At 37.4% G+C, this 11,784-nt stretch overlaps 2 protein-coding genes across 2 annotated transcripts in view; both read left to right on the top strand.

Moving 5' to 3' along the window:
- Window positions 1-6,404: 6,404 nt before the first annotated feature.
- On the top strand, window positions 6,405-7,486 carry LOC113359189. The gene is made up of 2 exons (XM_026602863.1): window positions 6,405-6,515; window positions 6,719-7,486. Exons 1-2 carry the CDS (start codon window positions 6,405-6,407, stop codon window positions 7,484-7,486), a joined length of 879 nt encoding a protein of 292 aa, XP_026458648.1.
- A 1,796-nt stretch (window positions 7,487-9,282) lies between these two features.
- The window catches only part of LOC113361057 (major latex protein 22-like), a 23,968-nt gene continuing 21,466 nt past the window's right edge, over window positions 9,283-11,784 (top strand). Inside the window, exons 1-2 of the mRNA XM_026604437.1 lie at window positions 9,283-9,487; window positions 11,183-11,184. Of these exons, the coding sequence (XP_026460222.1) occupies window positions 9,283-9,487; window positions 11,183-11,184 (207 nt within the window). The remainder of the gene's footprint in view (window positions 9,488-11,182; window positions 11,185-11,784) is intronic.

The raw sequence follows: 11,784 nt of genomic DNA on the forward strand, positions 1-11,784 counted from the left end.
TGTTGCTGTTGTTTTAAGACTGCCAGGCGTCTGTCCTTGTCACTGTAGAGGAACGACTGTCTGTGGAAGTCTGTTCTTCGTGTTCTTCAGGATCTTCGTGTAGCAGCAGCAGCAGCAGCAGAGACGGGCTTCCTGTAATCTCTGATTCTCGCCTCCTGAGCTCTCCTCTCGACCCCAAACTCTCCGTTCTTCTTCTAGGGGACCTAAGCATCCTATTTATACACAAAAGGGTCATTGAATCTTTCCCAAATCGCATCAAAATTCCCTTTTTCCTTTCTTGGCAGTCACGGCAATAATCGCTTCCCAAATTTGTTTTACGCGTTTCTGAGCTTTCCCACTTATCTCAAACTCTTCCTTAGATATATATGTATCTTTGGAAAGAGTTTAGTTGCCTTTAATCTCTCTGAATGTCCAAAAACAAACTCGACAGGGACCGTGTTTCCTTTTTTACTTTGTTTCCTTTTTCCGGCAATTCCAGCCCAATTCGATCGATCCAAACGCATGTATGAAACCTGTTTTGCTCTATCAAGTCCAGCCCAATCGATTTCCAGTGTTGAATCACCCTGAAACTCGTTCAAATCTTCAATCCAAAATCAACAGCGTCTGCATGCATTTTTCCCGCCAAAAACCGTTTTAAACGTGAAGAAGAAGGGTGTCCCCCTATCCAGTTCCGGTGTCCCTTTAGCACATGACTAGAAATGGGTTACCCCTTATCCAAAGCGAGAGTCCGAATAGCAAATGTCCTCCCAGGTGCCTTTAACAACTTTTCGAGCCAATTTCGCCGCAAAAGCTTATTTCTCCAAAAACACCTACAAAGAGATAAAATACCGAAATAAGTACAAAAATGGGTACTAACAATATACACAATAGAGATGAAAATAGACACATAAATGCGTCTATCAAATACCCCCAAACTTATTATTTGCTAGTCCCGAGCAAATCAAAACTACAAAATAAAATCCCAACTCACTGTCGCAGGCATCGTCGATTGCATTTAGCGTATGCAATAAGCCTTTAAACCCCTAGGTGTCCCTAGTGGCCGAGTTATAGTCTCGGGAGGGCTTACTAGAGATATACTCACAAAACCTTTATACTCCAAACCCTAGCTATCTACGCAGAACCTTGGAAAGCACTAAAGAATCTCCTTGGTTGGCATACTTATTGACTACAGGAGGAAGTACCCTGATGCGAAATTCCAATTGATGTACACGAGTTTGCACTCAAGCATACTAAAATTCATATAAAGTGACAGAGCTCTACTCAGATAGTTTCTGGATATCATAAACCGGAGTCAACCAATCACATGGATAGACTAAGAAGTTGGATGTAGAGAAAAATGTGGATGATGTTGACTAAGGTGAACCTATCCTAATGGACTGAGATACTGGTCTGGACTAATATCAACACACTGGCAAATACAAGGGAACCAGTGGTCGATAATCCTAACTCTAGGTCAACTCAGCTGGCATATACAAGGGTACCAGTGGTCGACTTTATTGTATTTATTCCGGTTGGTCTGGTGGTCTGGTCTCAATTTTTATTTTTTTTCATCTCAGTCACTCTATTTCACCCTAGTAATGGTAAAAAGAAAAAAAAGAAGTGATCAGGATTCTTTCGATGTTTCCATCACGAGGATATGGCGAAACTACCATGTTTTCTTTTTCTAACACCTGAGCTCTGTGCTTTTATGAATAGACTCTTTAGATGTTTCCATCTAATCAGATTGGTTCCTCAAATCCTACAACCAAAATGCTTCCATCCACTTAGATTAGTTAGTGCCAACCTTAATAAGCATAAATTTCTAGTCTCTGGAGCTTATTTATTGCAACTAAGAACTTTCTCCCATACCCCCAAACTTAAATCTAACATTGTCTTCAATGTTCTAAAGATGAAATTAAATGCATGAACAAGGAGAAACTGTTACCAATGAAGCAAAAGAGATAAGGAAAGATATTACCGTGTCGCATGAATATTGGGTTACCTCCCAAGAAGTGCTAAGTTTAAAGTCTTCAGACATACTAAGCAAGGATTAGTCACCACGTAGAATCATATAGTAGTAGCCGGAATAACTGTGGGTCATCTGGATCAAAAAGTGTTACCCACAGACCAAGAAGATACCGAACATACCCTTTCTTAAGACAACTACATCTAGTTGTGGTTCAGGTTCAGGCTCTATAAAAGGGTCTAAATAAAAGGTTTTCATCGGTTGGATTTCCTCAAAGCTAAGATCCGGTTCAGGTATTAGAGTCTGGAAAAACTCAACTAAGAACTTAGAAGCACATAACAACAACCTGAATAATTGGGGATCCTCTAAGTCAATTAGATTTGACTCACAAAGTTGACCATAATAATGGTCATTCTTAAGAAAATGTGTCGACCCTAATATCCTAAAGTAATTAGGTTTAGTCTCAAAACTTAATATCCGACACATCTGAAAATCATATGTTCCCACAATTGGAAGAAAATTTTTTGGTGGGAAAACAAAGTCAATCTTGGTATCATAGCCTGGGTTAACCATATCAACCAGAGGATGGGTTTCTAACAACTGAGCTTCCTTATGGACATCACTAGGTTCAGGAAAACGTGTGTGAAGATAATCTTGTAAAATGGTTGAGGCACATATGTCAAGTCCCAAGTGAGGGACCTTTCTAATAGTTAAATCACATGGAGAATGATAATCACCCCCAAACTTAGAGTTTTCAGTGTCTCTAGAAAGACTAGTCACAACTTCCCTAATTTCAAGGTCATTAGATTCCTGAAAATGGTCAATTGATTCTTCTAAGTATGGTTCATCCTCACTCATCTCTACGAGTTCACTTTCTTTGTCTAAGACTAATGTTTCTAAATCGCTAGACTCTAAAACAATATTCTCAGAAAAACTCGTTCCTCTAAACCATCGTTGGCTTCGTAATCATAAGGAAATACTACATCGTCTAAAACGGGAGTATCTCTAATCAAATCCTCATCCTTTTGAATAGGTGAATAATTATTAAAATTATTTGGATTTGAACTAGAAATAATATTATTATTAAGCTCAACTGGAGTAACAAATTCCTGATCGCTATGCCTACTTATTTCAAATTCTTCATCAACACTATCCTCATCATAATCATCATTATAATAACATGAAAATGGTTAAACCTCATCTAAACAAGTAGTGTTACCAATTTTATCCTCGTCATCTTGATTATGGATTTTCAAGGGTATTATTGGAAACACTGTATTGGAAATTAAGTTTATTTCGAGCAATTCTTTCGTTCGTCTCAGCTATCAGCTTGAAGGATTCCTCTATAGAAAGTTCTCTTTCGTCATAAACTAAGTTATTCATCTCAGCGAACTTACGTGTCGACTCCTTTAATTTCCTGAGGGACTCTTCTAAAGGAGAAATATAAGAATTTTGCTCGTATGACCGGTGCGTGTGTGGATAGTAATTTGGCTCATCAAGGTATGAGCCATAACCTTGAAAAGGCTGATGTTCCCAACCACTATTCACATTATGGTCAAAGTAGTAACGTCCATTTTGAAACTCATTCGGATATTCGTTGTATTGCCTATCGTAATACCAGTTCGACATTCTATTGCAGGGGTGTGAGTTGTCACACAAAATAAAACCCACTGACAGGGGATTCATGGGTGGATAGAGTCTTACCTCCCGTACCAGACGGGCGATGAACCGTTGAAGTCGACTCAGGCCACCGAATCCGATGTCAGTGTACGAACCCGAGGGGCCGAGACAGTATCGTAACTGTCGTCCTTCCCTGCAAACAGTTTATATTTAATCTTAACACTTCCGTAGGATTTAAAAATAATGTCCAAGAATGTCCAAAAAGTCCAAAAATAAAAATGTCCAAAAAGGAAAAGAAAAATTACAAAAATAATACCCTATTTACAGTTTCTAAAAATAAAACAAAATAACTATATACAAAATCTTCTTCTTCATACCTTTCGGATTCCTCTTTTCTTTCCTTCTTTGGCGATGCTTTCCTTTTATAACACTTTTTCTTCCCTTGTAGCTTCGCTCCAAATATGAAAAGAATCGAAAAATACCAAAGGCGTAAAAGAGAACAAAAATTCTAAAAGAAATAAAATAAATCTAAAACCTAAAACCTAATACAAATCCCCGTCGGCGGCGCCAAAAATTGATGTGATTTTAATTGTTGTAGAAAAAGTGGTAATAAGATTCGTTCAACTCGGATTGTGTAAAGGTTTGTTTTAAGAACTAAGAATAAAAATACTAAAAATATATTCACAAGATTGTCACGAATATCGAGAGAGACTGAGACTCAGGATTCCACCAAATTCCATTCATGTGATTCAAATAATAATTCCAATCAATTATAGATCAAATATTAAAAATATGGACTCTTATTCTTTGCCAAAAAGTATATTTTTGAAAAGTAATGATTGTAAATCAAAAGCATGATGTATAAAAAATACATAGACCAAGCATACACCATCAAACGAAATCACACCCATTCAATAAAAATCATAAATCGATTAAAAATCAATGCAAATAGTCATAAAAGAATTATTAGAATTACCACATGCGTGAAATAGGGATTCCTCCGTCATCCCAGTGTTGGGGTTTAGCTCCTCATATTAATCACTTGCTCAAAATACATGTTTATAGTCCAAAAGTTGATTAAAAGAGTGAAAAGAATAAAATCAGTGAATCTGCGACCCACAGAAGGCGTCCAGCAAAGAACGATAAAACTGAAGTGCTTTTGTTGCTGTTGTTTTAAGACTGCCAGGCGTCTGTCCTTGTCACTGTAGAGGAACGACTGTCTGTGGAAGTCTGTTCTTCGTGTTCTTCAGGATCTTCGTGTAGCAGCAGCAGCAGCAGCAGAGACGGGCTTCCTGTAATCTCTGATTCTCGCCTCCTGAGCTCTCCTCTCGACCCCAAACTCTCCGTTCTTCTTCTAGGGGACCTAAGCATCCTATTTATACACAAAAGGGTCATTGAATCTTTCCCAAATCGCATCAAAATTCCCTTTTTCCTTTCTTGGCAGTCACGGCAATAATCGCTTCCCAAATTTGTTTTACGCGTTTCTGAGCTCTCCCACTTATATCAAACTCTTCCTTAGATAGAATATGTACCTTTGGAACGAATTTTAGGTCTTTATTCTCTCTGAATTTCCTAAAACAAATCCACATAGCTGTATTTCCTTATTCACCTCTGTTTCCTTTTTCCGGCAATTCCAGCCCAATTTGATCAATCCAAACACATGTATTAACCCTATCTAGCCATGAGAAGTCCAGCCCACTCGAGCTTAGCAATTAAATCTCCATAAAACATATCCAATAATCGAGTCCAAAATTTTCCAGGCGCTGCACAGTTTCCCGCCAAAATTTCTAATTTGAAACATGAAGAAGGTGACCTCCCCCTTATCCATTCCGGGGGTGCGAATAGCAAGTGGGGTTGAAATAAAATTCTTGGGTGGAAATAACCAAAACTTGTGTGCCTTTAGTAATTTTTCTGGGTTACTTCCGGTACACTTCTGGGGCGCTTCCGGTATGTTATCAACGGAGGTCCAAATGCCATGTTTTTAGCCAATTTCGCCGCAAAACCTTATTTTTCCAAAAACACCTACAAATAAATAAAATAACCAAATAAGTATAAAATCGAGCACTAACACTATATACAATTGAGATATATTAGACGCATAAATGCGTCTATCAACTGCCGAAAAACTGGGACTCTTAGAAAATGATCAGAGTGCGAGAGCGTCTTTGGATGAAGCATCAACGGTCAAGATGTCGTATGCTCTAAGAAGACAATTCGCATCCATCTTGCACTTTTTTAATCTGAAGGGCGTGAGAGAATTATGGGATGAATTTTTCAACAGCATGGTCGAGGATTACTCGAGTTCAAGCAATACAAGCTCGACATTCTTATCAGATCGTATTCTTTGTTAGTTGAATTTGATACTTAAGTAGCACGATAAAAATATATCCATGTATGATCTACCTCCGATTGTTGGAAAATTGGGTGAGGAAGTTGAGATTTCGAGTTTGATTCAAGAGGAGTTGTCGATTCCAATATCTGACGAGGACCTGTTTTCTGTCCAAAAGTTGAATGAAGACCAGTCTAGGGCCTACGATACAATCATGGGAGAAATTGGGAGAAAGAAAAGCAAAGTATTCTTCATAGATGGTCTGGGAGGTACTGGGAAGACCTATCTGTATCGTGCTATTCTGGCGACTGTCAGGAAAAATGGTGGTATTGCATTAGCAACAGCTACGTCGGGAATAGCTACTACTAAGATTCCTGGTGGGAGCACAACACACTCAAGGTTCAGCTTCCGATGACACCGACATAAACTTCAAGGTGTCGTACGAAGAAAAAAACCGAGGAAGCTCAACTTTTGAAGCATGCTACCGTCCTTATGTGGGATGAAGATGCGATGGCGCACCGCTACTCTTTGGAAGCATTTGATCGTGCGATAAGAGATATCACAGGAATTGCTGAACCATTTGGTGGAAAGATTCTAATCATGGGAGATGATTTCCTCCAGGTACTACCAGTGATTCCAAGGAGTACAAGGGGACAGACAGTCGATGCATGTCTTAGAAGGTACATTGCATTTTTTTTTCTTGTAAGATCAAGAAAAAATTGTTTTATATTGGTATGTGATACCTAGTGTTTCGAACTGATGAGTTGCATTACATTATTAACATGTCACATTTGTGGGAAAACGTACATATTTTGCATCTGAAGAAGAATATGCATTCAGTCGAGGATGCATCTTATTCTGAGTTTTTGATTCGTGTTGGTGACGGGGATGAACCTTGCGTTGCTAATGAGATGATAAAGGTTCCGGAAGATATGGTCATACCATGTGTTAGTGATGCTTCTTTGTCTCAGCTTATGGATGTTACATTTCCAAACTTGATAGAAAATGCCAGAGACGATGACTACATGGTCAATAAAGCATTGATTACACCATTAAACGAGTACGTCGAGAAGCTTCATGACCGAGTACTTAGCATCTTTCCTGGAAAAGAGGTTTTATTCTACTCATTTGATACTGTGGATGACAACACTCACGATCTTTACCAACAAGAATACCTCAACAACATTGCTCCTGGAGGTTTGCCATCGCACATTTTGAAACTAAAGATCGGTGCGCCGATTATGTTGTTATGGAATGTTGATGCAAAAAATGGTCTATGTAATGGTACCAGGTTTATAATCAAAGAGTTATTCCGAAACTGTATTGATGCTGTAATTATTAGTGGGAATTACATTGGTACACGAGTCTTCATTTACAGGATGCCACTGGAGCCACCTGAGAATCTGAAGCTCTCATACAAGTTTAAGTGTAAACAGTTTCCGATCCGGTTGTGTTTCGCCTTTACAGTCAACAAAGTGCAAGGGAAGATGATCGAAAACACGGTATCTTTTTCCCTGAACATGTGTTCAGCCATGGTCAACTGTACGTTGCTCTCTCGAGAGGAGTATCAAGTAGCAACACGAAAGTATTAGTAGCTAAAGGAACAATTGCAAAAAAAGAAGGGAACATACACGAAAATGTTGTGTATAAAGAAGTCTATTTGTCTTAGAAAAATACGAGTTACGAATACAAATTATTGATGTAAAGGGACATTTATGATTGAAAAATTATTATTGAATGAAAAATTCAAGTTTAGTTGTGATTACTTTTGCACATTAACATGAAATGAGTTTTCACCACATGGCGTTGACCATTGACGGAGTGTTGACTTTGACCATTGATAACTAAACGAAAGACAACAAAATTAAGAAACGAATGTACCGGCAGGCGCATCGTGCATGCGTGCTATACTAGTAAAAATAAAAAAATGCTGGATATTTCTGAAATTTAAGTACCGAGTATATTCTTAATCTAAGTGATTCTACTCACTCATATTCTAGAATCTAGAGCCATTAAGAGGGTTATGAAATATAGGGTCGAGTAGTTGGATTTCTTTTCATAGGCTGCTCCATGGTGGTTATTCTTCGTTAACAAGTTTGGAAGCAAGCAAGCTTTTTTTGTTTTTTTTGTCTTTTTTTGATCAGTAAAGAATATGATGCTGGCGAGTTTCGAACTCACATCACTGGTATCATCATCCAGTGACTTTATCACTGTACTACAATGACACCTGTAAACAAGCAAGCTTTCATTAGTCTCTTTCTTTTTTTTATTTATCCAAACTATTTGAGGGGGAACTTGAGGTAAGATCCTTTGGATAGCACCTTGTTATTCTCTTCCCTTGAACTACATCTGAAGTGGCACTATGTTGATCTTTGGCTGAAGTTATTCATGATCAGAGTTCTGTCAAAATGGTTCGACATTTATCGGGAATGCCAATGCCGATAACTAGAAAATGTTTTCACATAAAATACGAGAGTTTCTGGTGTATTTTACGGGAACTTTGATACTTTACCAGTAAACTGATACCTCTATTAGCATTAAGCATATTATAGGTGCGTGAGGGACGAGGGTCCTTAAAAGAGTCTTTAATGAGAATAGTTACCGACCTACCGACGGACAAAACGGTCACCATGAGCTGAATATGAAACACATGTCACATTAATGAACCAAGAAAAATGAAGTCCCACTCCCACCTAAGGAAACACCTATCAGTTTATTTACTGGACGGGTTCAAAGAAGAAAAGAAATTTAAAAATGAATTTAAATGAATGCAAATTTCTTGGGAAATCGTTATAATAAATAAGAAATTGAGACACCAGCTACCGTTTGTGTAATTCACCAACTGTTTCAACCATATGATTGATATTTGGTTTATACTACATGGAGAGCATCTACTATGTTGTCGGTTAGATATGACATTACCCTATAAAAACCGGAGGGTGCACTTAAAAAAATAAAATGAAAATGAAAATGAAAATGAATAATACAGGTCGATCGCATTGAGTCGACAATTCATTTCATTTAATACTTGGTTTTCTATATAAACTCGTTCAAGTAAGATGAATTTTATCTAAATCAAGCTAAACATAATATCTAGTACTGTAGCGACATTACTAATTATTGGTAATCACCATACCAATATCAATTATCATCAATGGCTCATCACCATACCATTTCAGATCTAGTTGGGAAATTAATGACAGAATTGGAGGTTAACTGCAACTCTGACAAATATTACAAAATTATATAATACCAATATCAATTATCATCAATGGCTCATCACCATACCATTTCAGATCTAGTTGGGAAACTAATGACAGAATTGGAGGTTAACTGCAACCCTGACAAATATTACAAAATTATACCATACCAGTATCAATTATCATCAATGGCTCATCACCATACCATTTCAGATCTAGTTGGGAAACTAATGACAAAATTGGAGGTTAACTGCAACCCTGACAAATATTACAAAATTTTTAAGCATCACGAAGACCTTCCGAACGCAATACCTCATATTTACAAAGGCGTCAAAGCTGTCGAGGGAGACGGAATTACTTCTGGTTGTACCAAGGAGTGGAACTATATTATTGGTATTTTCTAATCAGTATATTAAAATTGCATGCATAATTCATTTTCTTACTTGCTCTTCATATATATCTATCTTCCAAAAATAAATGGCTTTTGTAAAATCCGATGGTTGTGGATGAGTTATTTAGTGAGATCTACGGTCACCATTTTCTCTCAAAGTTGAGAAAGTTGATAGACAAATCGCGGCTAAGAATCAACCCATCTATAAAGCCCACATCCGACCGTCCAGCTTCATCAGTTATCATTCCCATTAATATCAGCAGCATTTTAGGTCTTATTAGTCTGTGCTAATAGTTGAGTTATATCTAATAATATTCTACCCATCCTATTATCCTCTTCACTTACGGATCTGCTCTTCAGTTACGAATACGAAATTGGTTTTTCAGTAATAACTTCAAACGTTTCATGCAGTAGTATCCTTTCAAATTTTTCACCACTTAAACCCCAGACAAGGTCACCATCTTGCCCAGTTTCAGTCACATGCTCTCTCAACACTACTAGGTGATGGCCGGTTCTTTTTTATTCGATTCTTTCAGTGATAGTTTGATTTTCTTTGGATTTTAATAAGATTTTTATTGTTTTATTGTTCTATGGTAGGTTGCGATTTTTTTTATTCAGAAAATCATTAGAGTTCCTAACGTCTTAGGTAATTCAATTGTATTTTTAGATTTCCATTGTTGTATTCAATTAATTTTTTTTTTTGGGGTTTGTGGACTTTGTTGATTCCCGTGTGGATTAGGAAATCTGTAAATGAGTGATTGCTGCAAAATTAGGTACTATATCAACACTTAAGGTTGTACTCGTAACTCTAAAAAGACTCATCTATTTTTGATTTCATATCATTGAAGTTAATTTTGCTGAGTGAATTGGTTCCAATTTTTGGCAGTCCATACCCATCACGTTTTTCAAATGGGTTCCCAGATTGTCAACAACCCTAAATTGGTTCCCACATCCGACCGTCCAGCTTCGTCCGTTATCATTCCCATTAATATCAGCAACAATTTAGGTCTTATTAATCTTCGCTAATAGTTGAGCTCTATCTAATAATATTCTACCCATCCTATTATCCTCTTCACTTACGAATCTGCTCTTCAGTTACGAATACGAAATTGATTTTTCAGTAATAACTTCAAACGTTTCATGCAATAGTATCCTTTCAAATTGCACCACTTAAACCCCAGACAAGGTCATCATCTTTCCCAGTTTCAGTCACATGCTCTCTCAACACTACTAGGTAATGAACGGTTCTTTTTTATTCGATTATTTCAGTGAAAGTTTGATTTGCTTTGGGTTCTAATAAGATTTTGATTGTTTTATTGTTCTATTGTAGGTTGCGATTTTTTTTTATCCCATAACTCTAAAAAGACTCATCTATTTTTGATTTCATATTATTGAAGTTAATTTTGCTGAGTAAATTGGTTCCAATTTTTGGCAGTCCATACCCATCACGTTTTTCAAATGGGTTCCCAAATTGTCAACAACCCTTCAAAAAGTCCCGTAACCACCTACAAAACTTTTTCCCATTTTAGCGAGGCCGAAGAAGGCACAAAATGGATGACTCCCATTTGAATCTCAAGAAAATGGAATGAATTTCATGGGGACCAACTATAGGTCACCAACCTGGATGTCTTCATGCTTGATGACAATGTAAGTATCCAAAGTAGTTTATCTGTCACCTATGTACTGTGAATTTTCAGAAGTTTGACATGATTGGATTTATGATACCATTTTCATCAGGGTGATGAACTGCATGGTGTTGTCCCAAAGAAACTCATTTGAAAATTCGATCCGTTGCTAAGCATTAGGGGGTATATTCCCTGAACAAAATCACTATCCTTGATGAACTGCATGGTGTTGTCCCAAAGAAAGTCATTTGGAAATTTGATCCGTTGCTACGCATTGGGGGGTATATTCCCTGAACAAATTCACTATCCTTGATGAAAAAGAAGTTCACTTTTTCTCAATTTGAAGATCTGGAGTCGCATTCTGCAAACACATACCTTGAGGGTAATCATTGTTGTGTAGCCACTCATTTGTTGATTATTCCCACTTTTTCCTTACACTGTGTTACCCTTTTTTTTCCCTCTACAGATGTCATTGGGGTGCTAATCAGTTTCACAAATCTGCAAGACATGAAGAGACCCAATGGTCAGCATTGCATGATGCGCGACCTTACTCTCCAAAACCTGAGGTATTTGTATATACCAACTCTCTTGCTTTGCGTCTTTAACTCTATGTAATCGTTTTTGTGTAGCCACTCATTTGTTGATTAAAGTCTCTCCTAAGATATCCCCCCCCC

Source organism: Papaver somniferum, chromosome 3, assembly GCF_003573695.1.
Source record: "Papaver somniferum cultivar HN1 chromosome 3, ASM357369v1, whole genome shotgun sequence".
NCBI lineage: Eukaryota > Viridiplantae > Streptophyta > Magnoliopsida > Ranunculales > Papaveraceae > Papaver > Papaver somniferum.

Coding starts and splice junctions, on each gene's coding strand:
- LOC113359189 (XM_026602863.1), top strand. CDS start 6,405: ATGGCGCACCGCTACTCTTTGGAAGCATTTGATCGTGCGATAAGAGAT. Junction 6,516..6,718: donor TGGGAGATGATTTCCTCCAG/GTACTACCAGTG, acceptor TTGCATCTGAAG/AAGAATATGCATTCAGTCGA.